This window comes from Lepidochelys kempii, chromosome 2 (genome assembly GCF_965140285.1).
Source record: "Lepidochelys kempii isolate rLepKem1 chromosome 2, rLepKem1.hap1, whole genome shotgun sequence".
NCBI lineage: Eukaryota > Metazoa > Chordata > Testudines > Cheloniidae > Lepidochelys > Lepidochelys kempii.
Genome location: NC_136381.1, coordinates 235,963,756 through 235,991,447, shown reverse-complemented (window position 1 = coordinate 235,991,447; position 27,692 = coordinate 235,963,756). Strand labels below are relative to the sequence as shown.

The 27,692-nt window shown below is 40.7% G+C and overlaps 2 protein-coding genes across 3 annotated transcripts in view; one reads left to right on the top strand and one right to left on the bottom strand.

Annotated features, from left to right (window-relative positions):
* Positions 1 to 3,956: 3,956 nt before the first annotated feature.
* THNSL1 (threonine synthase like 1) lies at positions 3,957 to 12,684 on the bottom strand. The gene is made up of 2 exons (XM_073329575.2): positions 12,562 to 12,684; positions 3,957 to 7,662 (listed from the first exon to the last, which is right to left on the bottom strand). The coding sequence occupies exon 2, from the start codon at positions 7,613 to 7,615 to the stop codon at positions 5,396 to 5,398; it is 2,220 nt and encodes a 739-aa protein (XP_073185676.1). The 5' UTR covers positions 7,616 to 7,662; positions 12,562 to 12,684; the 3' UTR covers positions 3,957 to 5,395.
* A 262-nt stretch (positions 12,685 to 12,946) lies between these two features.
* The window catches only part of ENKUR (enkurin, TRPC channel interacting protein), a 32,625-nt gene continuing 17,879 nt past the window's right edge, over positions 12,947 to 27,692 (top strand). The window contains exons 1-3 of one of the 2 annotated variants that reach the window (XM_073334273.1): positions 12,947 to 13,045; positions 13,363 to 13,446; positions 17,286 to 17,431. In XM_073334273.1, coding sequence (XP_073190374.1) covers positions 13,370 to 13,446; positions 17,286 to 17,431 — 223 coding nt within the window. In that variant the 5' untranslated portion in view covers positions 12,947 to 13,045; positions 13,363 to 13,369. Of the gene's footprint in view, positions 13,046 to 13,362; positions 13,455 to 17,285; positions 17,432 to 27,692 lie in introns of those variants that run through there. The other variant, XM_073334274.1, reaches the window with a different exon arrangement.

Below are 27,692 nucleotides of genomic sequence, written 5' to 3'. Positions count from 1 at the left end.
ATGACTTCCCTATGTAACTCTTATTTAAGCCTTGTTTCCTGTGTTACATACGTGTAATTATCATCTTAGCCCCACTCTGGTTCCCACACCTACTGCCTTGTGCCACTCTGGCCAACTACAACAGCCGGAAAGCTGGCTTCACCAGCTCACCAGGAAATGATCTCAGAGTCAGGTTTGGGCTCTACATCACACTCCTCCCAGCTGCTAATATAGAGGACACAGGGGGGAGGAGAGGAGAGAGTGTGTGGTCATAAGTCACCAAGGTCCAGCCATTCACAGCAGCTAGAATGGACCCTAAAGGCCATTGGTAGCTGGGCATAAATTAGAGCAGCCTTTGTGCTGCTATAATTGATGCAAGGGACCACACCAGGCCCAGAATCTGGTGGCCACAAAGGCAGCAAAATGGAAAGGGCTAAGAGGGTAGCATTAAAGTAATACAATGTAATAAAACAAACAAAAATGATTGGGAGAGGAAAAACCTGTTGTATGATTTCTATTACTTTCTCTGTATGATGTTTTTAGACTCAGATTTTCAGAGCATAACATCCAGCATGCTGCGGTTCCAATCCTGACCAGGGCCCCCAGATGCTACTATAATACAAATAATAAAATTTTGTTGAAGCCTTGCACACTTTTGACCAATATGGAAAAACATAGCAAAATTTAATCCTTTGCTCTTGGCTGAGGCTCCTAAGACATGTGCTAAAATTGGTGGCTTTTGTGATGAGTATATCTGTCTACCAGGAACCAGACGGAGACTGGCAACTCATTTCACAAGGCCCATTCAACAGCTGTCAGATTACAATAACTTTTGGTCACTACGGACCTGGGCCAATTTCAGACTGCTGACCTTAAAACAAAATATTTCATATCACCTGCATCATTCATTTCCCATAAGATTGTTTAAGAGCAACAAGTTCCCCTCCACAGATAGTAAATAGATGGGTGGGGAGGTTAAATGGGCATGGATTTGCTCATTATTTTCACATAGATTGTGAACTCCTCAAAGAAGAAACTTTTTATATGTATACAGCACCATATAAACCTATTGTGCAATATAAATATGTTTAGGTACATTCTGCATACTGCTAGTAATTTTTTATATTCTTCCTACAATAGGGTGAGAGATTTCTTTTACTTCAGACACGGCTAGATATTCACTACTAGATCATTTAGTATACACCCACTATTCAATAAGTCTGGATAGACTGCTTATGCGGGCCATATATTTCAAATCCTTTTATCACTATGAGAGCTATTCTGAAACCATAGTTTACTTAGTAGATTTCATTTAGTTTTAGAGCATATTGATGAAGGCTTGACAGTAAGACATAGCTGGGACTAAGTTATAAACTGCATCTTATGATTATGCTAGCAAAGGCTGAACTTTAGGTACACTTTTGAAGTACACGGCATGTTTGACAGTGGAAAAAACAGATGTGTCAGGAAAATTTAGAATAGTTGATCTCCCAATATTTGTTGGGGAAAATATATAGTGAATAAGAATAGCTATGTAGACAGTACAGGGAGAGTACAGAATATAGTGTGGTTGAATAATTCTAACACTTACTTATGTTCTTGATGTTCCCGAATAATGCAGAGTGGACATTTTTTGGAAAACTGATTAATGTTCTATTTAGAAACAATTCTGCTAAAATATCACAATTTGTATAATATATACATATCATGATATATGAAAACCTCTGCATTTTCATTACTAGGGACATTCAAATGAAATCAGGACTGCCCCTTAGAAATTCATTTGCTTCTGCTGATCATTCTTTTACTCAAGTCTGGCATCGCAGGTAGTTGTTGATAACAGAAACAGAATGATGACTTAAGATGAGTTATGAGCAACTGGTCAGTTCCTAAGCAACACAGATCATATTTGAATGCAAATAGTCATAGGTAAAAGAAATAATATAAATACAGACAGTATATAAGCAGAACTCTTACAACAATTATCCTTTAAAGTTCTCCATGAGATAGCAGTGGGTCAGCAGAGGCTCATCTACACTCAGAAGTTGTAACAGTTTAACAAAAGATCTGACGCTACACCAGTTTAGGGAAACCAGTGTAACTTTACATGTGGACACTCAGACACTGTAACCCTGGCTCACATCAAATTAACTTCCAACACCACACCTTTATTTAAACCACTGCAACTTGTGTGCAGCCCAGGCCCAAATAGTATTGATATTGTCCACATCACAATGTTGATGTTATGTTTTCCTGCAAATACTCTAAGTGTATCATTTTCCTGCTAAAAGTAAAAACATTATTGCATAGCACTAATAGCGCAACACAGTATAACACTAAATAGGTTTTGGTATACCTTGTGTGAAATGAAAGCGTTAACACATTGGGTTGGTTTTCTTTAAAAAATGAGTGAATTTAATCCTTATAAAAGGTATTGGACAGCTTTAGAAACTAATTATTTAAGGCTATGGCAACACGCCGAAGCTTTTAGCGACATGGCTATGCCGCTACAGCCATGCCACTAAAAGGCATGCAGTGTAGCTGCTCTTTGTCAGCAGGAGACTGCTATTTTGTCCTGCCAACAAAAAGCTTCCCCTCTCCCCGAATGGCAATGGCTTTGTCGGCAGGAAAGCACTCCTACTGACAAAGCACTGTTCACACCAGCGCTTTTCATCGGTAAAACTTTTGTCGTTCGGGACAAAAAACCCTGAACAACAGAAGTTTTGCTGACAAAGTGCCAGTGTAGACAAAGTCTAATAGTTATCTATTGCCAGGACAGGTTTAACACAGACAGTAGCAGAGGAAAGCTCCCCAGGCATTGCCTTTATATGTCTCTCTATCTTAGCCTTAGAATTCCAAGTCTGAGGCTATGTATTCATTAGAAATGCTGCAGCTGCATGCTGTAGCACTTCAGTGTAGACACTCACTCCAGCAATGGGAGGGGTTCTCCCATCACTGTAATTAATACACCTGCTTGAGGGGCAGTAACTAAGTCAACAGAAGAATTCTTCACACCCGAGTGACGTAGCTGGATCAGCCTAACTTTTTAATGTATACATAGCCTAAGCATGAGATAATTAAATGTTCAGTTTCTAAATCCATTCAGTTCTTAACCTCTCCCAGTGCCAGCTATGATTGTGTTCATATCACAGGAACTGTCATCTAGGAACCAAACTGAATTTTTCCCCCTCAATAATCAATCAAATTTGAGGTACTTCTGTGAGCTCTGAAATATTGGTGTTAGCCACACCACACTAAATCCTTCTGTATGTTGCACATAAAATTTTTCTCTGAGTATAGTTCAGCTGTTGCCTTATTCCCTTATAAATCAACTATACCACTCCTACACAGGCCTTTGACTTTTAACCTAATCTTGTTTATATTCTGTTTTCCTTTGCTCTATATTGTTTATTATATCAAGTTTCTCTTCTTAGATACCTTAAACCGTAATGTAAGTGTGTAAGTTTTAATACTCATGAAAGAGATGGCAAACAGGAATGGTCTGAGTTTCAGTGCTGCAACCACCCCACCCTATCCTGAAACATCCCTATTAGCTTATTGCAGTACAGGTTTTGTAATGAGCACATATGGTAAGACAATCACATTTATTGTTACTTGGGACCAAAAGGAAGAATTCAAACTCAGAGCTCCAGAAGTGAAAGGGTTGTCGTGCACTAACATGATGCACCATCAACGCTTTTCAGTAATAAACTCGCACTACCTTTTTCTAAGCCCCAATGATGTACTGCATTAAATGCCAGCAGTTAGCATTTCATCACTTATTTTTGGGCCCCGTTTCTGAAGATAAGAATACAAAGCGTGATTCTAGCATTACTGTGTTAAAAAAATGTATGTGCGATAGAGCTAAAAACAGCAGAAAAAATAACCAGAGATGTCCTGAAAAGCTATTAGAGAATAGCAAAGGGAAGGAAAAGAAAACTACATATTACATATGCACACATAACTTTGTAGTGGGATACACCTTTAATATACATGAGAAGCTATTATTTGTAATATTTATCATATAACATATACAAACCATTCCTGTTTCAATCAGCTTATAGTGTGCTTGGTAACAGTATATCATGTAGCGGGTACTTAAACTTTACCCCTTTGATTGCCAAATACAATCTACAATTAGTAGATATATGGTAATCTCATCTAAGATAGTTTTGCACTTTGACATCCAGATCTATTATTTTTGATGCAAAAAACCTATTAAACCACTAGTCATTAGCTGATACAGAAAGGATAACTTGACCATGTGACCTAAAATAGATTGCCTTAGCAAGGATGGATAAGGTGCAGTAGCATCCAATTTTAGAAGCTTTTTTTTTTTTTTTTAAAAAAAAAGAAAATTTGCCTCAATCTTCGGCTAATCGTTTTCTGTGGCTTCTCAGATACACAAAAACCACTCAAAAATCAAGGGGAGAAAATTACAGAGGACATAAAAATAAAAGTAATTTTGAATATCCCCAGAAGCTTGGAGGGGGGGGAGTGTCCCTGAACACAAACATAAAATTTGAGAAAAAGGATGGGAATTCAACAACTGAATATTTTAATTTACACTTATTCAAGAAGGCTTCTGATATTACTATCTTCTACTATTTGGTAAGATGGTGCAATAAACTTGTGAGCTCAAATAGAAAAGCCTCAGCAGAGGCTAATGGAAGTTGCAAGCACATTCAGGGAAGAAATATGCTTTAAAAGGTGATAATAAAACATACAGGCTCGAGGTTAAGGAAAAATACTGTCCCCTATGACAAGACAAAAAAAATGTTTTGACACTGAACAAGAATATGTGATTACATAGTCAATACAAAAACAATATATACAGAGAGAGCATATTAAAATATTGTAGGATTGTGTGGATAATAAGATATAGGTAATTTAACTTCAAGGATTCCAGTTTAAATATATCCCAGATGAAGAGAAGATGAAAGCTGTTACTACACCTGAAGGCTTTTCAATGCCCCATGTGAGATTAATGTTTAGCTAAATTTCCAGTGGAAAGTATTCACAGCACATACCACATACACAACACCACAACTGTAGCACTTGTTAGCAGTTTCAGATAGGATTATTCTTTCACCTTAGAAGTGCTCGCTCTCAAGTCAGGATTGAGGCACACTGCCAGGGTTTTGTGGGGAAGTGTGCACTACTGCACTTTTTCTGTAAAAGAGCCCCTCGGTCTCTTGGGCTTTCAAACAAGAACCGTTCACCCGAATTAGAATTCTCACATGCATGCAAAAAATTTTAAAATCAATGTTAAAATGTTTTAGCTGAACATGAAGATGAGAAAGTATACTCAGAATATAAACTTGCCAAAGACCTTGTGTACTATGCATTTATTAAAACATGACTTTTTAGTGAAGAAAATATTTAAATTGATATAATAAACACCAAGTAAATTTACTTAGAAAACTTTCATAAACTTATTTTGTATTACAGTTTCTATATGTGCCATCATGACATTCACATCAGCAGCACAGATCTGATGTTTCTGCTTTTCGTTCTCTTTCAATGTCTTTAACAGGCCCCTATGGACTGGAGGCAAAGGACTGTAAGAACTCAGCAAGTGAAGCTGACTTAAAGGATTCTGTTTTATTTCTGCAATCCTCAAAGCCCGCAGGATAGCAGGTGCAAACTTGGAATAATGAGCTGTAGATGAAATGATAACTGGACATGTTCTATCCTGTAATCGATCTGCAACTACTTTAGCAATAGCCGTGTGCGTGTCCAAAATATACCCTGTAGTACTGTATACAGAGTGGATAGCAGCAAGACAGTCCTCCTCAGAGCACCACCCAGCCACCAAGTCTTGCTGAAGCTTCTCAAGTAGATCTTTCTGCAACTGAAAGTGACATTGCTTTTCCAGCTCACTAAATAATTGTGTCACCAGCTGTCCATCACCACTAGCAATCAGGTGCAAATGTCGTTCAAGGTTGGAAGATTTCAAAATATCTATTGCTGGTGATGAAGTCTGCATTAATCTTCTTCCCCTTAAATCATAAAGACCTGTTCTTATGAAATCGGTCAAAACATTATTTCCATTGGATGCACAAATACATTTTCTGATAGGGATTCCCATCCTTTTTGCATATAATGCAGCTAATATGTTGCCAAAGTTTCCTGTAGGAATACACACATCTATTGGGTTTCCAAAAGTAATAATATCTTGATGAACAAGGTCAAGGTAGGCAGAGGCATGATAAATAACTTGGGGAAGTAATCGAGCCCAGTTTATAGAATTTGCTGCACTTAAAGCTGTTCCATATTCTACAGTAAGAAAGCCAGAATAATCAGAATTGGTAAATATTTTTTTTATAGCTGTCTGGCAAAAATCAAAATCAGATTTGACCCCCACTGACCACCCATTTTCTCTTTGGCAGCCAATCATCTGTGATTTCTGAATCTGACTTACTCCATCCTCAGGAAAGAAAGTGACCACAGCAATCCTTTGTTTGTCAGTATCACTAAGACGACTAAAACCATCTAGGACAGCACTCCCTGTGTCTCCAGAAGTAGCTACTAGGACCAAATAATTGCATCTTTTGGGAACACAGTATGCAAATAGATGAGGCATCAACTGTAACGCCAAATCCTTAAATGAGGCTGTTGGTCCATGAAACAACTCAAGGAGAAACTGGTTGCCTGTCAGATACCTAAGAGGGGCAATTTTAGAACAAGTAAAGTTTTCTCCATAAGCAATCTCAACAATTTCTCCCAGCTTGAAAGCAGGTATATCAGCAGGATGTATAAATCTTTCCAATATAACCTGAGCTCTTTCAACGTAAGTTGCTTCTACTAAGCTTTGCCATTCTCCAGCAGTGAATGTTGGAAGCCCCTTCTCAGGAACAAAGAGTCCACCATCAGATGCTAGGCCCTCAACAACAGCTTCAGTGAAATATTTAACAGAGCCTTTTTGCTCACATATTTCAGACCTTATATGTCTGGTTGAAATAAAAGTTTCTGATTCTGAGTCTTGATATCTCTTAACTGCATCAAGTACTTTATCTGCTACAACCTCTGCTGTAAGTCCACCTTCACAAAGAACACGAATATCATACCATTTTTTATAAAACTGCTTCCTAAACTGAAGTATGTCTCTCATAGAAATTCCAGAATCCTGCCCCACAATACGATCCACTTTCATTAATTCCAGCCTATCTATTATGTCTCTTGTGGGTACATCCAGATACACAACAATCCCATTTTTCTTCACATGCTGCATGCTGGCAGCATGCATTGGATTCGACCCAGAAAGGGAAATTACACTTCCAGATGCTGAAAACTTTAATAGGGCTTTTCCTTCCTCTTCTATAAATTGTCGACTACCAACATCCTGCAATTTTTCTGACACACTCATATTCCAGGTTGTTTCAAGGACATCATCATCCACATCTATGACACGACAGCCGAGTTTGTGACCTACTATTCTCCCAACTGTTGTCTTCCCAGCTCCAGGAGGTCCCATCAGGACAATATTCTGGTCTCCAACAAGAGAGAGAGTTGAGAGCCATGACTTCCACAGTTGTACAAATGCAAGAGTTCTTGGAAAAATCAACTTTAGATGTACACTAAAACCAATGTTCTGGGTTAATTTTAGATGCTGATACCGAACAACATGAAACATCTTCTTTCCACTGCTTTTTCAAGCTAACTTGACAAGTAACTTAAATACTATAAAGAGGAAAAAAAAGTAATTAGTAATTCATAGAAACATACCTAAAAAACCTTCGAGATGTGAAATTAAAAAAATCAGTCCCTTAGAATACAAAGCTAATTATGAGAGTGTCTCTCATAATGCCACAGGGGTAAATATTTATCAGTGAAAAAATACATCCTGACCTTTTACAGAGTACCATCTCACTTTTAGTGACAAATCTTTCAGCAATGCAAGATTTTAGAAAATAATTTCCCCTCATACTACACCTGCATACAAAATTTAGTTTATTTTTTTTTAAATGTTGAAATTTTGCAGGATTTCTAAAGATGTTACCAGACACCCAAAACTCAATTTCTCAGATCTGATGTCTTTTTGTCGCTGTCCCAAAAGGAAGAGGATCTGTAGTACACAACATAGAGGAATGAGTCTCTTTCTGTGTGCCCTATCTCTGTCAGTAGGCTCAGCTAAGGGTTGTACGCGGAACTACTCACAATTAATTGCAAAATGGTAGGTGTTGGATGCACACTCAATATTAACTTTTGAGGCCGATATCCTCAGGATAAATAAGAATAGTTGGCTGTTAAAACCGCCCTCAAAACCTAATGCTATAATGCTGAAATATATACTAACACATGTTTATTATTCCTACTTGTTAGTATATAAATATTCAACAATTGTTTCCTTAATAGCATAGATTTATTTTTAAACACACACAGCCCCTTATTGACAATGAAGGCAGACTAAATGTTTATCTTTACACAACCTAAAAACGTGTTATAAAATATTTGCCCTACATGTAGATGTTTGGGGTTTTGTTTTGTTCTTTAAGACAACAAAGTAGGGAATGCTACACAACCCATTTAAACTCATAGTAAACTCATGAACCTGCTGTAGGAATTCTGGCTCTAGCTCATCCAATTCCTTTCTAGGTAGACATGATACTGATCAAACAGTATCTCAAGTATTCCAAGGGTGAAATCATATTTGTTTTTACATTTGATGTAGATTGAACAGAATTAAAGAAAGAAAATAGAGTGAAGTGGATGTCACAGAAGTGACTTTACTCTCAGAATAACCTTGGTGTGAGAGATAAATACTGATAAATCAAGCTGTTCTCAATAGCAGCATCCTATTTTGCTTGTTTTGGGAAATCAGTGCGAGTGTCAACATGAATTGCAGAGCAGAAATTCTGTGTGATGTTTAGGGATAGTCAAAATCTTCACACAAGAGGAAATGATAACCACAAAACTGCACAAAAGCCTTACCGAGCCTCTTTCCATTTTATACATAAAAAAACCTGCTGCTCTGTTACTGTTATTTGCTAATGGATATTAGCTAAAAATTATTATTTAAAATAAACAGGGTTGTCACAGTTTCTTTGGGAAATTAATCTATAATGAATCTAAAAAATAATCATTTACATATTGATGGTTATTAATGACTTTTTAAGGTCATTCCTGCCATGCAATGGCCATACTGGGTATATGGCCATACTGGGTATTTACAATTGCTATATCATTGATTATGTTTGGGATAGCAACATTAAAACTGCCAAGAATATTTTAAAAAGTAACTACAAAATGACCAGTGTTTATTTTCCAGGCCAAAAATTTAACTAACTTAACTCAGGATCACATTTTTAAAAAGTTATCCATAACCTGTACACAGTTACAGTAAAAGCCATGAAAACAAAAAATCTTCAAACCTACATAAAACAAAAATAGCAATAGTTTAAAATATTAACTTTTAATTGCTAAAAAACCCACTGTGCTGGCACAGGATAGGTGGGTTCAGCTGTGGTTTTTTGGAAGGTTTTTGCACAGATTTCTTGACTCAAAAGCAAAATTAGACCCCGCTGTTCCTAATAATTAGATTTTAAGGATTTGGTCTGGGTGCCAGTATTCTGCCTACTTGCTTAATAACATTATATTTAAACACTTCTGAAATCTTCTGGCATTCTAGATTATGCAAAGGCACAAAAATTAGTAGTCTGAAAATTAATGATGATACGATGCTTTACTATTACTAACTAATAATATGGGGAAATAGATACAGTAATAAATTCTAGTCCTGAACAAAGACTTCATGAAGACAGTTAAGATGGTAATAACAAATTACAAAATCAGGAAGCAAACATACTAAAATGCTGTACCTGAAAAAATTAAAAAACCTCTAACATTTGAAACTCTAGAAATTCAAAAATAAAATTTACACAAACAAGTTTATTTCTGGTCTTATAACCTATCACAAACTGTGAATCAGCCATTTTGAGGCGATAATAAATATTAAAACTACTTTTCACATTTTAAAATAATTAACAATTAAAAAGCAATACACTGCATGCATACAACTCCCCACTGTCCTTCATACACAACAGGCAAAGTTGCATAGCATACACTGCTGTTTTACAGAATGAGATACTCTGATCTACGCCTAGTATTTGTAGACAGGATGAGGTCTGAGTTGGTATCTGTTGTAGGCAGATGACAACACTACAGACTTCCACAGAGAAATAAAATTAAGTGTAGGGGGTTTATTTTATTTTATTTAAACCCTCTATTCGATACAGAGATGAGCAGATGGAAGAGTTTTAAATATGTTGCAGACAGCTGCTTTGACTTTGTGACATATAGTGAATAGACAGTAGTAAATGTGTGGAGATTCATTGTTGTGGATTAGATATAAAAATGTGTATCAGTTACAATGAGCATGGAAGACAGATAACAACACAAAGAGCCACAGGAATGAGGAGCCTGTAAAACGTATTAGCTCTATAGAATCAAAGAGATCCTTTGTCCTGATGGCTGTCTCTATCTTGCAGAGTTTATAAGAGCCTAGAGTTCAAATCCTGGGTGGCATTCACTGGCCCTGATGGAGTCAGCTGATTTTATGTACTCACCCAAAGAATACAGCAAAATTCAGCTGGCTCGCAGAGGAAGTCCTCGAGGGTGTAGTGTATCACTCAAAAATTAATCATCCCCATTTTTCAAAAACATGCAAGCCACTAGTCCTCAATGAGAACGAATGAATAAACAACCCAATGTAGAATTCCTAAATACCACATCTGGATGTTTGATTTGAAGTTAATTATTTTAAAAAAGGCTAAGGGATGACTTGATTATAGTCTACAAGAATGTACATGGAGAACAAATATTTGAGAATGATCTCCTCAATCAAAAAAGATATCCAATGGCTAGAAGTGGAAGCTAGACAAATTCAGACAGGAAACAAGGTGTAACTTTTTATCAGTGATGGTAATTAGCTAGTGGAACAATTTACCAAGGGTCACATGCATTCTCCATCATGGGAAATTTTTAAATCAAGATTAGATGTTTTGCTAAAAGATACGTTTGAGGAATTATTTTGAGGAAGTTCTATGGCCTGTGTTATACAGGAGGTCAGACTAAATAATCATAATGGTCCCTTCTGGCCTTGGAATCTATTGATTGTTTTTCCTCATTTTTTTAGTGCGTAACTTGAGATACTGGTACCTGATTTGCAGAAGTGCTGAACACATAACTGCAACTGAATTCAATGGGAATTCTGCTCTGAGCAAACAAAGTGCTATAGAATGCTAAATACTCTGAAAAAAATCAAGACTTAAATGTCTCAAATTGGGCACTCACTGGTGGAAGACACTTTTGACCTTAATCTCTGCTTGCTTCAGTTCTTCATCTGTAAAATGGGCATAATACCACCATCTTACCTAACCATGGAGTTGTGAAGATAAATTTATCAATGTTTGAGAAGACTCAGGCCCAGATCCTTAAAGGTATTTAAGTGCGTAACTCCCACTGATTTCAATGTGAGTTAGGCACCTAAATACCTTAGGTTTCAGACCTCAGATACTAAACTGAAGAGCACCATAACAAAGCCCATGAAAAAATTAAGAAATATGTTCAGAGCAGGCTATGAAGGGTGTGCAGTATATAAGCCATGGGGTCATACACTGAATGGTCAGAATACAACCAAATATTGAATAGCTACCTATTCAATGAGCACCATTCATCCTGTACATTGAATGAGGCTGGAGTCCCGTGGAAAAAATAATACATGATCATGAAATTAAAGACGATATCACAATGCATACACACAAGAGGGCTGAATTAAGGATGCACAGACAACCTTAATTCTGGCACTTGCTAACTTCTGAATACTTGATGTTGCAACCTTAATTTTCTCTTAACTTAATTTTGTTGTATGTAATTATATATACCACTACAGGTTTATGTGATGTTTTACAGTGACACATAAAAGGATGAGGTCCCTGCGCTGAGGAGCTTTTCATATTCTAAAGAAAGATCCATTACAAAATGTCAATAGATGTGGAAGGGAGCTGTAAAGAAAAAAAAAGAGGGAATGTAACTCAGAACGGTTTTATCATCTCCCCTGAGAAAAAAGCAGAAAATTGATACAACATAGATTCCAGGCTCCACTTAGGGGTATTTTTGTTTTTCAATATACTACAAGAAACAAACTATGTTTCAGAGGAAAATTAGAGTATATAGACCTAACTTCTTCAACCAGGCCTACCAACATTTTCTCTGTTATTACTATGAAATTGAATTTATAATAAACAATGAGATATTGAGCACTTCATTTTAGGCCGGATGGGGAGAAAAGGCAGCTGCCCCGCAGCAATGGGGACCTCCCCCTCAGGGGGATGGTGGAGATATAGCTGCCCCCTCACTGCAATGGGGACCCCTCAAGGGGCGGAGGGATACGGCTGACCGCGCGCGGCTATAGGGACCCCTCAAGGGGCGGAGGGATACGGCTGACCCCGCGCGGTCACAGGGACCCCTCAAGGGGCGGAGGGATACGGCTACCTCGTCACTGCAACGCCCTTCGAAGACGGGCAGAACCCCCGTAACTCAGTATAGGTCCTAAAATGAGTCACTGAGAGTCAAACGTACCCGGGAGGGGCCAGGAGGGAGGTTCAGAACCCAGACATTAACCGCACCGCAGGCAGAGCAACGTGAGATTCAACTGCCCATCCTCCCGTGCCAAGTTGGAATTTGGTCCCCCTCGGCACCGCACCAACCAGCTCCGGGGTGCGCATGCGCCTCCCAACGCAGGGCAACAACAGCTCGTGAGCAATCATTTCTCAGCATCCGTCCTACGTCAGCGCTCGTGCGCCTGCGCAGCCACCGGGGCGCTCCCACCCTGCTCAGCATAGTGCGCTTGCGCAGCATCCATCTTCCCATTCTTAGTGTTGAGTACCGTCCCTAACTTGCTGGCGGGCTCAGAGAGACGGAAATGAGGTCACAAATAGCCCCACCCCTCCACACAAAGGCGTTACTAAGCAATAGTTTCCCATAGCAACTGAAGAGACAACAGTAGGCAAATCCCTAGAAGCAGCAGCAGCATCTTCTCTGAGCCGAAACCAAGCGGAGCAGGGTGAGGGAAGGAGGGAGCCACGGGGACGGGTTGGGGGGAAGCGGGGGTGATGTGGATAGGAGGGGAATGAGCGGGAGAGAGGGAATAGTGTGCTGGAGAGGAGGAGGAATGAAGAGATGGTGTGGGAGAGGGTCGTAGGAGAGAAAGGAGGGAGCAGAGGAAGAGAGAAGGGCTGGAAAGAATGAGAATGGTGGAAAAGGAGGGAGTAGTGTGGGGGATGAAAAAAACAGAGGGAGAAAGGGAGGCAGATAAAGAGGAACTGAGATTCCTCAACAGTTCATACAGTGTAAATGTATTATCCCCATGTGCCCCATCAGGTCAAGGATGACAGCGCTGTGTGCCCAAGAGAACATATATAATCTCCTACCCCGGGTGGAGGAGAAGCCTATCAAACTACCAAGGTACGTGGGTAAGAAAAAATCAGTTTGTTCTGTGATTTTGTCTAATACACTCCAGTTTTTATTAGCTCACATGGGGAATATTAGCTCACATGGGGAACTGATATGGCGAAGCTGTAAATATATATCCAGATAACACACTTGCTATGGCTTGTTACTAACCATTATTATATAAAAACAAACCAAATTTAATACAACCTTTTGTGCGCTCCTTTTATAAAATAAATGGAAGTGTTAATGAGTTACCAGGACAAACATGTCCATTCTTTGCCCAACTAAGGGGTCCACATTGCTAATTTGTCACATTCCTGGGTTCTACACCATTAATATATGAAAAATGGAGCATGTTGCAGGCCCCTTCATTTTTCATTATTTATTATTTAATGTATACCAACAATGCTCTTGGCATTATACAAAATAGAGAGGAAGGTGTTTCCTGCCCTGAGGAGCTTTTAATTTACATTCTGTTGCATCACTACCCTCAATAGGCCATTGTCTGCATCCTCCATAACTGAAAAATCATTTCCTTCACTTTGTCTTGTAAGTTACACAAAACATTTAGCACACTAAAAGGGACTTGTCTAATTCACGTTTGGGAAGAAAGAGAGGGAAATCCAATGACATGGTATAAGAATAGTCAAGGAGAGAAGCTATCCTAAGACCCTTCTCCTCCTTCATGTCAAAAGATCTGCATTTCTTTTTTGTTCTCCAGTTTTTAAATTGTATGAGAAGGAAGCTCTATCTCCTACCCAAAGGTCAGAGACCGTAACCTCAATGTCTGGATCTCAGTAGCTTAGCTTGCATGATTGAAGAAGGAAAGCAGATTCTCAAATGAAAAACCCAACAATTCTGAAAAATCCTGTCATCAACTTAGAGAAATGCTAGGCATTTCTTATTTACTTGATCAAAAACATAGGGGACCACTACAGGAAGGAAGTGGAAATTCACCTTAATTCTAACACCACTGTCTCTGGTTTTACAAGCTCTGAGCCATGGTAGTTGCAACCTGTTCTATCCATACACTTTTATTCATGATCTGGTTGTACCTAGAAGACAGCTGTACAGGATTCCACCCGTAAGTCACACAATCAAAGTATTTTTCAGGCAAAACAAAATAGTACAGTACAGTACTATTTATTTGAAATCTCTTGAATCCCAGTCTCCCTGTTAACCTGGGTGATTCCCTGTCTTTTAGATCACCCACATCTAAAGACTGTAATAAAAATAAATGATCTGTCTGACACTTGCAACACTTTTCCTTCTGTGCACATTTTCATTAATGCTGCTACCGTGACTCCCATTCAGCTGAACTTGTTTAACCAAAGTAATTCCTTCTGTTCTTTTTGGTTAACTAAGTTGTACTATATATATTGTCTTTTTTTGCCTTTACCGTACTTGAAAATGCATCACAGATTGTTGGGTAACAGCTTAGGGTTTAGCCATTTGAGAGGACTGCACAGTTCATTCTGTGACTTTGTCTGAGACATTCCAGTTTTAATCTTAATGTTATTATTATGTATTATTATTAACAAAAAACAGTTTGTGGGTACTACAATTTGATACCATAAGAGATCCGTATCTTGAGAACAGATAGATGTGCCAATAAATCCATTAGTATTTTTTTGTTGTTGTTATCGTTCCTTTTAGGTTTTGTCACACAAGTAAGCATCCCTTTGGACAAACTAAGTTAGGGTGCCATTCTCAAGGAGAATAACCTTATTGCATTATAAATATCATGTCCAGAATTATGGACATATAGTATATATTCTTTCATGCCTTAGATCTAAATCTGCACTCACTGAAGCCAATGACAAAATTGCCATTGATTTCAGTCGTTCAGGATCAGCCCTATGCCATATAAGAAGTCCAGTAACTCCTTGCTTAATGTAGTTATGTAACATAACATAATGTAGTTATGTTCCTGAAAAATCCGAGTTTAAGCAAAGCGATGTTAAGCAAATACAATTTTCCCATAAGAATTAATGTAAATGGGGGGGTTAGGTTCCAGGGAAATTTTTTTCACCAGACAAAAAGCTATATATATATATATACACAAACAGTATAAGTTTTAAACAAACAATTTAATACTGTACACAGCAATGATGATTGTGAAGCTTGGTTGAGGTGGTGAAATTAGAGGGTGGAAGAGGGTGGGATATTTCCCAGGGAATGCCTTACTGCTAAATGATGAACTAGCATTCGGCTGAGCCCTCAAGGGTTAACACATTGTTAATGTAGCCTCACACTGTACAAGGCAGCATGAATGGAGAGAGGGGAGACAGCATGGCAGACAGAGACAGAGACACACACCCTGTGTGTGGAAGAGAGAGAGAGATGCGCATTGCCCCTTTAAGTACGCTGACCCCACTCTCTGTACACTGCCCTTTTAAGTAGATCAGCAAGTTGAGACAGCAGCTGCGGCCAGCAAGCTCTCTCCTTCCTGAGCCCTGTGATGTCCCCACCCTGCTCTATATGGAGAAGGGGTAAGCGGGGGGCAGGAGCAGGGGGAAGGGGGACACCCTGACATTAGCTCCCCTCTTTCCCCACTCCCCCGCACAGCAAGCAGGAGGCTCCTGGGAGCAGCTGCAAGGCAGAGGGCAGGAGCAGCACATGGCAGTGGGGGGAGGTACAGCTGAACTGCGGGCAATTCATAGCCTCCTGGGCAGCTATGCACAGGGAACTTATGGGAGCGGGGAGCTGATGGGGGGCTGCCAGTCCACCCTGGTTCCAAGCCCCCACCACCTAGCTGCAACGGGCTGCTCTTCCTGCAAGCAGTGGACAAAGCAGGCAGCTGCCAAACAACATTATAAGGGAGCTTTGCGCAGCTTTAAACGAGCATGTTTCCTAATTGATCAGCAACGTAATAACGAAACAACGTTAACCGGGATGACTTTGAGTGAGGAGTTACTGTGTATGATATTGAAACATAGAACTTGCTGTACTGGCTCCAACCAATGGTCCTTTTAGTCTAGACTCTGACATTAGCCAGTACCAGATCCTTCAGATGATGGTGAAAGAAACCCTGCAGCCAGGGGGCAATTACAAAATAACACACCCATAGGAGAGGTTTCTACACAACCCCCATCAGTAGGTGGTTAACATATGTTCTGAAGCATGAGGCTGTGTATACCTTTATAATATAATTTTAGCTTATCTAATGTAACTATGGATGCTATCATAGTCAATATAAATGTCTTATCCATTTTTGAAAAATAGTAAGTTTTTGGCCTCAATATAAGTGATTTCAATATCATCTAAAAACGTGTACAGTGCCTAGCACAGTGGGGTTCTGGTCTATGCCTAGGGCTCCTAGGTGCTACAGTAATACCAATACTAATAATTATTAATAATAATAACTAATAATGTGGTTCTTTGCTCTGTCCATTGGCAGAAGCTGCCTTTTTTGGAGAAATGCTATGTAAAGTATGTATTGTATATTGTGGCTTGCTCTCTCCCTATACTGTATATACTAACTCTGGAAAGGTCTATGAATGTAGTGTAAGTCTTCATTCAGAAACACTATATGCATATTTTGAATGATCTTTGAACAAAGTATAATGAAGTTGATTTGCTAATCATACTGGATTGAAGACCCACAAGAAAATGTTATTTTAAGATGCAGATGATTTAAAAAGAAGACCAAGCAATGTGTGCAATGAAAATTATGCCTTAATCTCACAAAAATGTTGCTATAATGTCTTACTTTTTGTATTCAGTACCCAAAGTATTTTTGTGGCGCTACAGAATTTATTTGAATATTAGCTATAGACAAAGAGTGCAATATATACATATAGTACTTTCTGACTTTTAACTACTTTCTGGTTATTTTTTTAACATTAAAGATATATATCGACATTTAGAGCATCTGTGAAACATGAAATAGAAGAAAATAGAGCTCCATGGAAAACTATGGGACCACCAAAAATTGAAGTACCATCTCCAAAAAACTTTCTTCAGAAACGTTCAAAGGAACCGAAGCTCCCACACAGTATGTTTTTGGCATAAATATGTGAAAAGTAGCATATGTTTCTTGTATTTTTAGGATTTGTATCAGTATTGAAAGTGAACCCATCAACCTGAAATCTAGTCATATTTATAAAGTTTAAAATAGTTCTATATACTATGAGTGTCCTTGTGTTCTCGCCAGTATTTGCGGTTTAATAATCATTGTTCTTTTAAAAATGTTTTTCTCCCTTCTTTTGCTATGTAAAAGTCATTTACAAACAACAAGAGAAAATGACTAACTGGCTGACTGGAAAACAGTACAAATGATTATATAAAGAGCACTATCAAATGCACAAAGCAAACTGAAAATAGAAAAATAATTAATCTCTTTTGGTTACAGTAATCTGAGATGTTTCAGAGTAACAGCCGTGTTAGTCTGTATTCGCAAAAAGAAAAGGAGTACTTGTGGCACCTTAGAGACTAACCAATTTATTTGAGAATGAGCTTTCATGAGCTACAGCTCACTTCATCAGATGCATGCCGTGGAAACTGCAGCAGACTTTATATATACACAGAGAATATGAAAAAATACCTCCTCCCACCCCATTGTCCAGCTGGTAATGCTCAAATAAATTGGTTAGTCTCTAAGGTGCCACAAGTACTCCTTTTCTTTTTGCGAATACAGACTAACACGGCTGTTACTCTGAAACCTGTCATTATGCAAGGCACTGCATTTAGCCGTATGGAGTGGAAATCTATCAACTGCATGAAAAAACTTGTACAGATACAGACAGACATCATCTTCCTTTCCAAATGCAAACAGATGGACATCGTACCAAAAGGACTGAAGGTAAAAAATCCATTACAATCTACATACCACACAGACTATGCTGACAGCTTGTGCCACACGCTCTCAAAGAAACTGCGGAATCACCTGATCAACATCCTCTACAGCAAACAGGGAAAGATTAAGAATGAGCTCTCAAAAATGGATACTCTCATAAAAAACCAACCTTCCACACAAACTTCCTCGTGGCTGGATTTTACTAAAACTAGACAAGCCATTTACAACGCACACTTTGCTTCTCTACAAAAGAAAAAGGACACTAAACTTTCTAAACTACTACATGCTACAAGGGGCCACAGCAATGGTTCCCTCAACCCACCTAGCAATATTGTTAACCTATCCAACTATACTCTCAGCCCAGCAGAAGCAGCTGTTCTATCTCGGGGCCTTTCCTTCTGCCCCTCCACCCCCACGAACATGATACAGTTCTGTGGTGACCTAGAATCCTATTTTCGACATCTCCGACTCAAGGAATATTTCCAAAATACCTCTGAACAACATACTAATCCACAGAGACCTCCCTACCAACACTACAGAAAGAGGGATTCTAGGTGGACTCCTCCTGAAGGTAGAAACAGCAGACTGGACTTCTACATAGAGTGCTTCCGCCGACGTGCACGGGCTGAAATTGTGGAAAAGCAGCATCACTTGCCCCATAACCTCAGCCGTGCAGAACACAATGCCATCCACAGCCTCAGAAACAACTCTGACATCATAATCAAAAAGGCTGACAAAGCAGGTGCTGTTGTCATCATGAATAGGTCGGAATATGAACAAGAGGCTGCTCGGCAGCTCTCCAACACAAGTTTCTACAAGCCATTACCCTATGATCCCACTGAGAGTTACCAAAAGCAACTACAGCATTTGCTCAAGAAACTTCCTGAAAAAGCACAAGATCAAATCCGCACAGACACACCCCTGGAACCCCGACCTGGGATATTCTATCTACTACCCAAGATCCATAAACCTGGAAATCCTGGACGCCCCATCATCTCAGGCATTGGCACCCTGACAGCAGGATTGTCTGGCTATGTAGACTCCCTCCTCAGGCCCTACGCTACCAGCACTCCCAGCTACCTTCGAGACACCACTGACTTCCTAAGGAAACTTCAATCCATCGGTGATCTTCCTGATAACACCATCCTGGCCACTATGGATGTAGAAGCCCTCTACACCAACATTCCACACAAAGATGGACTACAAGCCGTCAGGAACACTATCCCCGATAATGTCACGGCTAACCTGGTGGCTGAACTTTGTGACTTTGTCCTTACCCATAACTATTTCACATTTGGGGACAATGTATACCTTCAGATCAGCGGCACTGCTATGGGTACCCGCATGGCCCCACAGTATGCCAACATTTTTGTGGCTGATTTAGAACAACGCTTCCTCAGCTCTCGTCCCCTAAAGCCCCTACTCTACTTGCGCTATATTGATGACATCTTCATCATCTGGACCCATGGAAAAGAAGCCCTTGAGGAATTCCACCATGATTTCAACAATTTCCATCCCACCACCAACCTCAGCCTGGTCCAGTCCACACAAGAGATCCACTTCCTGGACACTACAGTGCTAATAAACAATGGTCACATAAACACCACCCTATACCGGAAACCTACTGACCGCTATTCCTACCTGCATGCCTCCAGCTTTCACCCTGACCACACCACACGATCCATCGTCTACAGCCAAGCTCTGCGATACAACCGCATTTGCTCCAACCCCTCAGACAGAGACAAACACCTACAAGATCTCTGTCAAGCTTTCTTACAACTACAATACCCACCTGCAGAAGTAAAGAAACAGATTGATAGAGCCAGAAGAATTCCCAGAAGTTACCTACTACAGGACAGGCCTAACAAAGAAAATAACAGAACGCCACTAGCCGTCACCTTCAGCCCCCAACTAAAACCCCTCCAACGCATTATTAAGGATCTACAACCTATCCTAAAGGATGACCCAACACTCTCACAAATCTTGGGAGACAGGCCAGTCCTTGCCTACAGACAGCCCTGCAACCTGAAGCAAATACTCACCAACAACCACATACCACACAACAGAACCACTAACCCAGGAACTTATCCTTGCAACAAAGCCCGTTGCCAATTGTGCCCACATATCTATTCAGGGGACACCATCACAGGGCCTAATAACATCAGCCACACTATCAGAGGCTCGTTCACCTGCACATCCACCAATGTGATATATGCCATCATGTGCCAGCAATGCCCCTCTGCCATGTACATTGGTCAAACTGGACAGTCTCTACGTAAAAGAATAAATGGACACAAATCAGATGTCAAGAATTATAACATTCATAAACCAGTCGGAGAACACTTCAATCTCTCTGGTCACGCAATCACAGACATGAAGGTCGCTATCTTAAAACAAAAAAACTTCAAATCCAGACTCCAGCGAGAAACTGCTGAATTGGAATTCATTTGCAAATTGGATACTATTAATTTAGGCTTAAATAGAGACTGGGAGTGGCTAAGTCATTATGCAAGGTAGCCTATTTCCTCTTGTTTTTTCCTACCCCCCCCCCCCAGATGTTCTGGTTTAACTTGGATTTAAACTTGGAGAGTGGTCAGTTTGGATGAGCTATTACCAGCAGGAGAGTGAGTTTGTGTGTGTGGTTTTTGGGAGGGGGGTGAGGGGGTGAGAGAACCTGGATTTGTGCAGGAAATGGCCCAACTTTATTATCATGCACATTGTGTAAAGAGTTGTCACTTTGGATGGGCTATCACCAGCAGGAGAGTGAATTTGTGTGGGGGGGTGGAGGGTGAGAAAACCTGGATTTGTGCTGGAAATGGCCCACCTTATTATCACTTTAGATAAGCTATTACCAGCTGGACAATGGGGTGGGAGGAGGTATTTTTTCATATTCTCTGTGTATATATAAAGTCTGCTGCAGTTTCCACGGCATGCATCTGATGAAGTGAGCTGTAGCTCACGAAAGCTCATGCTCAAATAAATTGGTTAGTCTCTAAGGTGCCACAAGTACTCCTTTTCTTTTAGTAATCTGAGATATTAGTTGTAACAATAATCTGAGATATTAGTTGTAACACTAGTAGGTTAAAAAATTCTAACAAGTGTGATTTTAAGGTTGATGTGTTTTATGTAAATATTTAATTTAGATTATACATCAGTCTTTTTATAACTTGGTCATTAATATGAATATTTAAAATCAAATAATACAAATTAGAAAGTTAAAAACAATTATTCACAAGAGCAAGGAAATTACATATTGAAGTTGTCTCAACCCAATGATTTTAAAACTTGAAGAGATCTGGGGAAAGTATGTATGATTTTCTTAGGGATACTATCACCACGGGATTTTCACTCTTTGATACTTGCTCTTGGATCTCAACCTGTAGTGTGAGACTGTCTTGGAATACGCAAAGCAGAAAAGTTTTGGAGGGTTGCATCCCACAAAGCCATCAGTAAGTGGGATATTCAACTTTGAGAGGGTTTTAGGTTTTTTTTTGTTTTTTTTTGCCAGCACTCTGGCTTTGTACATGCACCCCTATCCTTGTTAAAGGGATATGGCAATTTTAGTCTCCACTCTCCTGACCAGTTGTGCCAGGGCAGTTAATCTGCAGAGACATCATTCTCAGTGCAGCCAGACTGCTGTAAGTGTGTCACTGTCAGAATTTGCTGTGGCATTGTGAGGTCTCTGGATGTGTCCTTAAGCCTTGAGAAGTTTAAAGGTTCAGTGTACAGTAAACAATTGTGTCTGTGAGCAACATGGAAGCCCAGCATCTGGACCTACCTGGAGCCTAGGAGCAACTTGGGCATTGAAAATAGCTTTGGGGCTGGAAATGCAGCTTCGGAGTTTGATGACTCAGAAGTTTGGCCCTCAAAGCCTCAGAATAGGCACTGGTGACCTCAAGGCATCTGGAAATGACTTCAATGCAGCGACCAACTGTGAAGCCTCAGAATAAAACTTGGCACAACTTTAGTAGAGTGTGGTGTGCATCAGAGTTCAGCATATTGGAATGTTGGAGCTCACTGCAACAGCACCTGACCAAGTCAGTATATCATGCCTCAGAACTCAGGACCTTGGCATTTTGGCACAGTGATGCCTCAGGATAGGCCTTAGAACAGGTGTAGGTATACCTGTACTTCGGGGTAGGCCCTAATGCCTTTTTTAAGGAATAGCACTTCAGCATGACTGGGATCTCTTATTGTTTAAGCACTTCAGAATAGCTCCAGTGCACCTATCTTACTGAGACTTGACACTTCAATGCCCTATGAAAACATGTTGAATCATAACCTCATGCCACAAGGGGCCACAACAGTGGTTCCCTTAACCCACCCAGCAATATTGTTTATCTATCCAGCTATACTCTTAGCCCCGCAGAAGAACTGTCCTATCTCGGGGTCTCTCCTTCTGCCCCTCCACCCCCACGAACATGATACAGTTCTGTGGAGACCTAGAATCCTATTTTTGATGTCTCCGACTCAAGGAATATTTCCAACACACCTCTGAACATCATACTAACAGAGACATTCCTACCAGCACTACAAAAAGAAGGATTCTGGGTGGACTCCTCCTGAAGGTCGAAACAACAGACTGGACTTCTACATAGAGTGCTTCCGCCGATGTGCACGGGCCGAAATTGTGGAAAAGCAGCATCACTTGCCCCATTACCTCAGCCGTACAGAACACAATGCCATGCAAAGCCTCAGAAACAACTCTGACATCATAATCAAAAAGGCTGACAAAGGAGGTGCTGTTGTCATTATGAATAGGTTGGAATATGAACAAGAGGCTGCTAGGCAGCTCTCCAACACCACATACTACAAGCCATTACCCTCTGATTCCACTGAGGGTTACCAAAAGAAACTACACCATCTGCTCAAGAAACTCCCTGAAAAAGCACAAGAACAAATCCGCACAGACACACCCCTAGAACTCCAAGCAGGGGTATTCTGTCTGCTACCCAATATCCATAAACCTGGAAATCCTGGACGCCCCATCATCTCAGACATCTCAGGCACCCTGACATCAGGATTGTCCGGCTATGTAGACTCCCTCCTCAGGCCCTATGCTACCAGCACTCCTAGCTATCTTTGAGACACCACTGACTTCCTGAGGAAACTACAATCCATCGGTGATCTTCCTGAAAACACCATCCTAGCGACTATGGATGTAGAAGCCCTCTACACCAACATTCCACACAAAGATGGACTACAAGCCGTCAGGAACAGTATCCCCGATAATGTCACGGCAAACCTGGTGGCTGAACTTTGTGACTTTGTCCTCACCCATAACTATTTCACATTTGGGGACAATGTATACCTTCCAATCAGCGGCACTGGTATGGGTACCCGCATGGCCCCACAGTATGCCAACATTTTTATGGCTGACTTAGAACAACACTTCCTCAGCTCTCGTCCCCTAATGCCCCTACTCTACTTGCGCTACATTGATGACATCTTCATCATCTGGACCCATAGAAAAGAAGCCCTTAAGGAATTCCACCATGATTTCAACAATTTCCATCCCACCATCAACCTCAACCTGGACCAGTCCACACAAGAGATCCACTATGGTGCTAATAAGTGATGGTCACATAAACACCACCTGTCAAGGTTCCTCCCCCACTCTGAACTCTAGGGTACAGATGTGGAGACCTGCATGAAAAACCTCCTAAGCTTATCTTTACCAGTTTAGGTCAAAACTTCCCCAAGGTACAAAATATTCCACCCGTTGTCCTTGGATTGGCCGCTACCACCACCAAACTAATACTGGTTACTGGGGAAGAGCTGTTTGGACGCGTCTTTCCCCCCAAATACTTCCCAAAACCTTGCACCCCACTTCCTGGACAAGGTTTGGTAAAAAGCCTCACCAATTTGCCTAGGTGACTACAGACCCAGACCCTTGGATCTTAAGAACAATGAACAATCCTCCCAACACTTGCACCCCCCCCCCGCCTTTCCTGGGAAATGTTGGATAAAAAGCCTCACCAATTTGCATAGGTGACCACAGACCCAAACCCTTGGATCTGAGAACAATGAAAAAGCATTCAGTTTTCTTACAAGAAGACTTTTAATAAAAATAGAAGTAAATAGAAATAAAGAAATCCCCCCTGTAAAATCAGGATGGTAGATATCTTACAGGGTAATTAGATTCAAAAACATAGAGAACCCCTCTAGGCAAAACCTTAAGTTACAAAAAAGATACACAGACAGAATTAGTTATTCTATTCAGCACAATTCTTTTCTCAGCCATTTAAAGAAATCATAATCTAACACATGCCTAGCTAGATTACTTACTAAAAGTTCTAAGACTCCATTCCTGGTCTATCCCCGGCAGAAAACCAGCATAAGACAGACACACAGACCCTTTGTTTCTCTCCCTCCTCCCAGCTTTTGAAAGTATCTTGTCTCCTCATTGGTCATTTTGGTCAGGTGCCAGCGAGGTTACCTTTAGCTTCTTAACCCTTTACAGGTGAGAGGAGCTTTCCCCTGGCCAGGAGGGATTTCAAAGGGGTTTACCCTTCCCTTTATATTTTTGACACCACCCTATACCGGAAACCTGCTGACCACTATGCCTACCTATATGCCTCCAGCTTTCATCCAGACCACACCACACGATCCATTGTCTACAGCCAAGCTCTATGATACAACCGCATTTTCTCCAACCCCTCAGACAGAGACGAACACCTACAAGATCTCTATCAAGCGTTCTTACAACTACAATACCCACCTGCTGAAGTGACGAAACAGATTGACAGAGCCAGAAGAGTACCCAGAAGTCACCTACTACAGGACAGGCCCAACAAGAAAATAACAGAACGCCACTAGCCATCACCTTCAGCCCCCAACTAAAACCTCTCCAACGCATCATCAAGGATCTACAACCTATCCTGAAGGACGACCCATCGCTCTCACAGATCTTGGGAGACGGGACAGTCCTTGCTTACAGACAACCCCCCAACCTGAAGCAAATACTCTCCAGCAACCACACATCACACAACAGATCCACTAACCCAGGAACCTATCCTTGCAACAAAGCCCATTGCCAACTGTGTGCACATATCTATTCAGGGGACACCATCATAGGGCCTAATCACATCAGCCACACTATCAGATGCTCATTCACCTGCACATCTACCAATGTGATATATGCCATCATGTTCCAGCAATGCCCCTCTGTCATGTACATTGGCCAAACCGGACAGTCTCTACATAAAAGAATAAATGGACACAAATCAGACGTCAAGAATTATAACATTCAAAAACCAATCGGAGAACACTTCAATCTCTCTGGTCACTCGATTACAGACCTAAAAGTGGCAATTCTTCAACAAAAAAACTTCAGAAACAGACTGCTGAAGTGGAATTAATTTGCAAACTGGACACCATTCCATTCGGCTTTAATAAAGACTGGGAGTGGATGTGTCATTACACAAAGTAAAACTATTTCCCCATGTTTATTTTCTCCCCCTACTGTTCCTCACACATTCTTGTCAACTGCTGAAAATGGCCCACCTTGTTTATCACTACAAAAAGTTTTTTTCCTCTTCTGCTGGTAATAGCTCACCTTACCTGATCACTCTAATTACAGTGTGTATGGTAACACCCATTGTTTCATGTTCTCTGTGTATATAAAATCTCCCCACTGTATTTTCCACTGCATGCATCTGATGAAGTGAGCTGTAGCTCACGAAAGCTTATGCTCAAATAAATTCGTTAGTCTCTAAGGTGCCACAAGTTCTCCTTTTCTTTTAACCTCAGAACAGTCACTGTCCCCCTATTTGAGTTTGGTGCTTCAGGGCTCCATAGGGGTCCAAATGCTTTGGTATCTCTTTGGGGTGTCTGTGTATCAGTGCTCCTGAATAACCACAACACAACAAAACGCTCACTGAGGCTCAGTATTTGTCAAGAACTAATGTGGCTCAGGGTGTGGTTGCCAATGAGCTTCACTGGGTCCAATAAACCCTCACCAAGTGACTGTTCCCTGATTGGACAGAAGGGTCAACAGCTCACCATTTAAGCCTTTGTAGCAATAACAGCGCTGAGGCTGTTTAGCATGTTTCACATCTGCATCTGTGCCAGACCTGCTTCCTTTACCAGCCCTTGCTCCTGCTCCAGCCCTGGTCCCTACCTTCCTCAGAACTCCTGACTCTTGGCTTTGACGAATGGCTCATCTCCTGCCCTCTGATTTTGCTCCGAACAGTAGGCTAGACTCCTGTTCCAACCACTAGGTCCAATCGCCTACACCCTGGGTATGACAGTATTTCAGTGCTGCAGTGAAGGATTCCCTGGGATTGATATGTCATGGCCTCAGAATTTCTCAGCATCTTTGTTAGGCACCAGTGCATTTATACCTTAGGGTGTGTCTGCAAGCTGAGGGTATGATTCGCAGATCAAGGAGATATACTTGTGCTAGCTTTCATTGAGCTAATGTGCTAAAAATAGAGTGAAGCCCCAGGAGCATGAGCAGCAGGAGGACTTTCTGCCCCAAGTACATACCTAAGATCTCTGACTGGCTTGCACTCAGGGAAGATAGCCCCTCCTGCCACTTGCGTTGCCGCAGCAAAAACATTCTAGTTTTAGCACGGCAACTCAATGAGAGCTAGTGCAAGTATGTCTCCTAGAGCTGGTGTTCACCCCGAGCTCAAATTGTAGATATAGCCTTTTAAAGATTATGGTGCTTAGGCACCTCCTTTGAGGCATGGCACTTTGGTTCCATCCTAAGGCAGCAGTGGTTCAGTTGTCTGCATTGGATCACAGCACTTTAGCCATTAGCTCTGTCATTTCTGTTATTGTCTGGTGTATCAGGGCTTCCTTTGGAGTCCTGGTTCACTACTTTTAATGAAAAAGTGAGCAGTGGGAGATAGGGCTTTCTACAGACACAGGCAGTTAAGCCCTTCATTTGCCTGCAGATGCAATGAGATATTGTCCTTCTTAATAGAGCATGGTCACTTAGTACTTCCTTGTGGACAGTTGGGTCCATAATTGCCTCCATCTATACTTCTGGGCTTGCACTGATTTTGACTATTTGTGCCAAACTCAGTTCCTGGCTGAAGAGCTAGAGGACTCCAGGAACAGCAACTCCATGTCATTGTTCTGAAGATGAGGGTGCATGTACTAGGAGTCTTCTGAGACGTGGTGTCCCAAAAGGTCCTGATTTAAATGGACAGTCAGATCATCATATGTGTATAAACAAACAGGGAAGCAATGATTCATGCCTTCTCTGTCGGCCTTCTACACATGTAGGAATGGGCTCTGTCCCATATTAAATTCTTGGCTGGGGAAGGAGAATATGATTGTAGACAGACTTAAGTCAAACCATAATAGATCCTCCTGAGTGATCGCTGGAGCAGGGAATTTTCTCTGGTGGAAACACTAGAGGTGAATTTTTTCATCACTTATCAGAACAGTGAACTATTGATTTTCTGCTAATGGCAAGGTTAAAAGAGCACACGAACAACCCATTGTT

Coding starts and splice junctions, on each gene's coding strand:
- THNSL1 (XM_073329575.2), bottom strand. CDS start 7,615: ATGTTTCATGTTGTTCGGTATCAGCATCTAAAATTAACCCAGAACATT.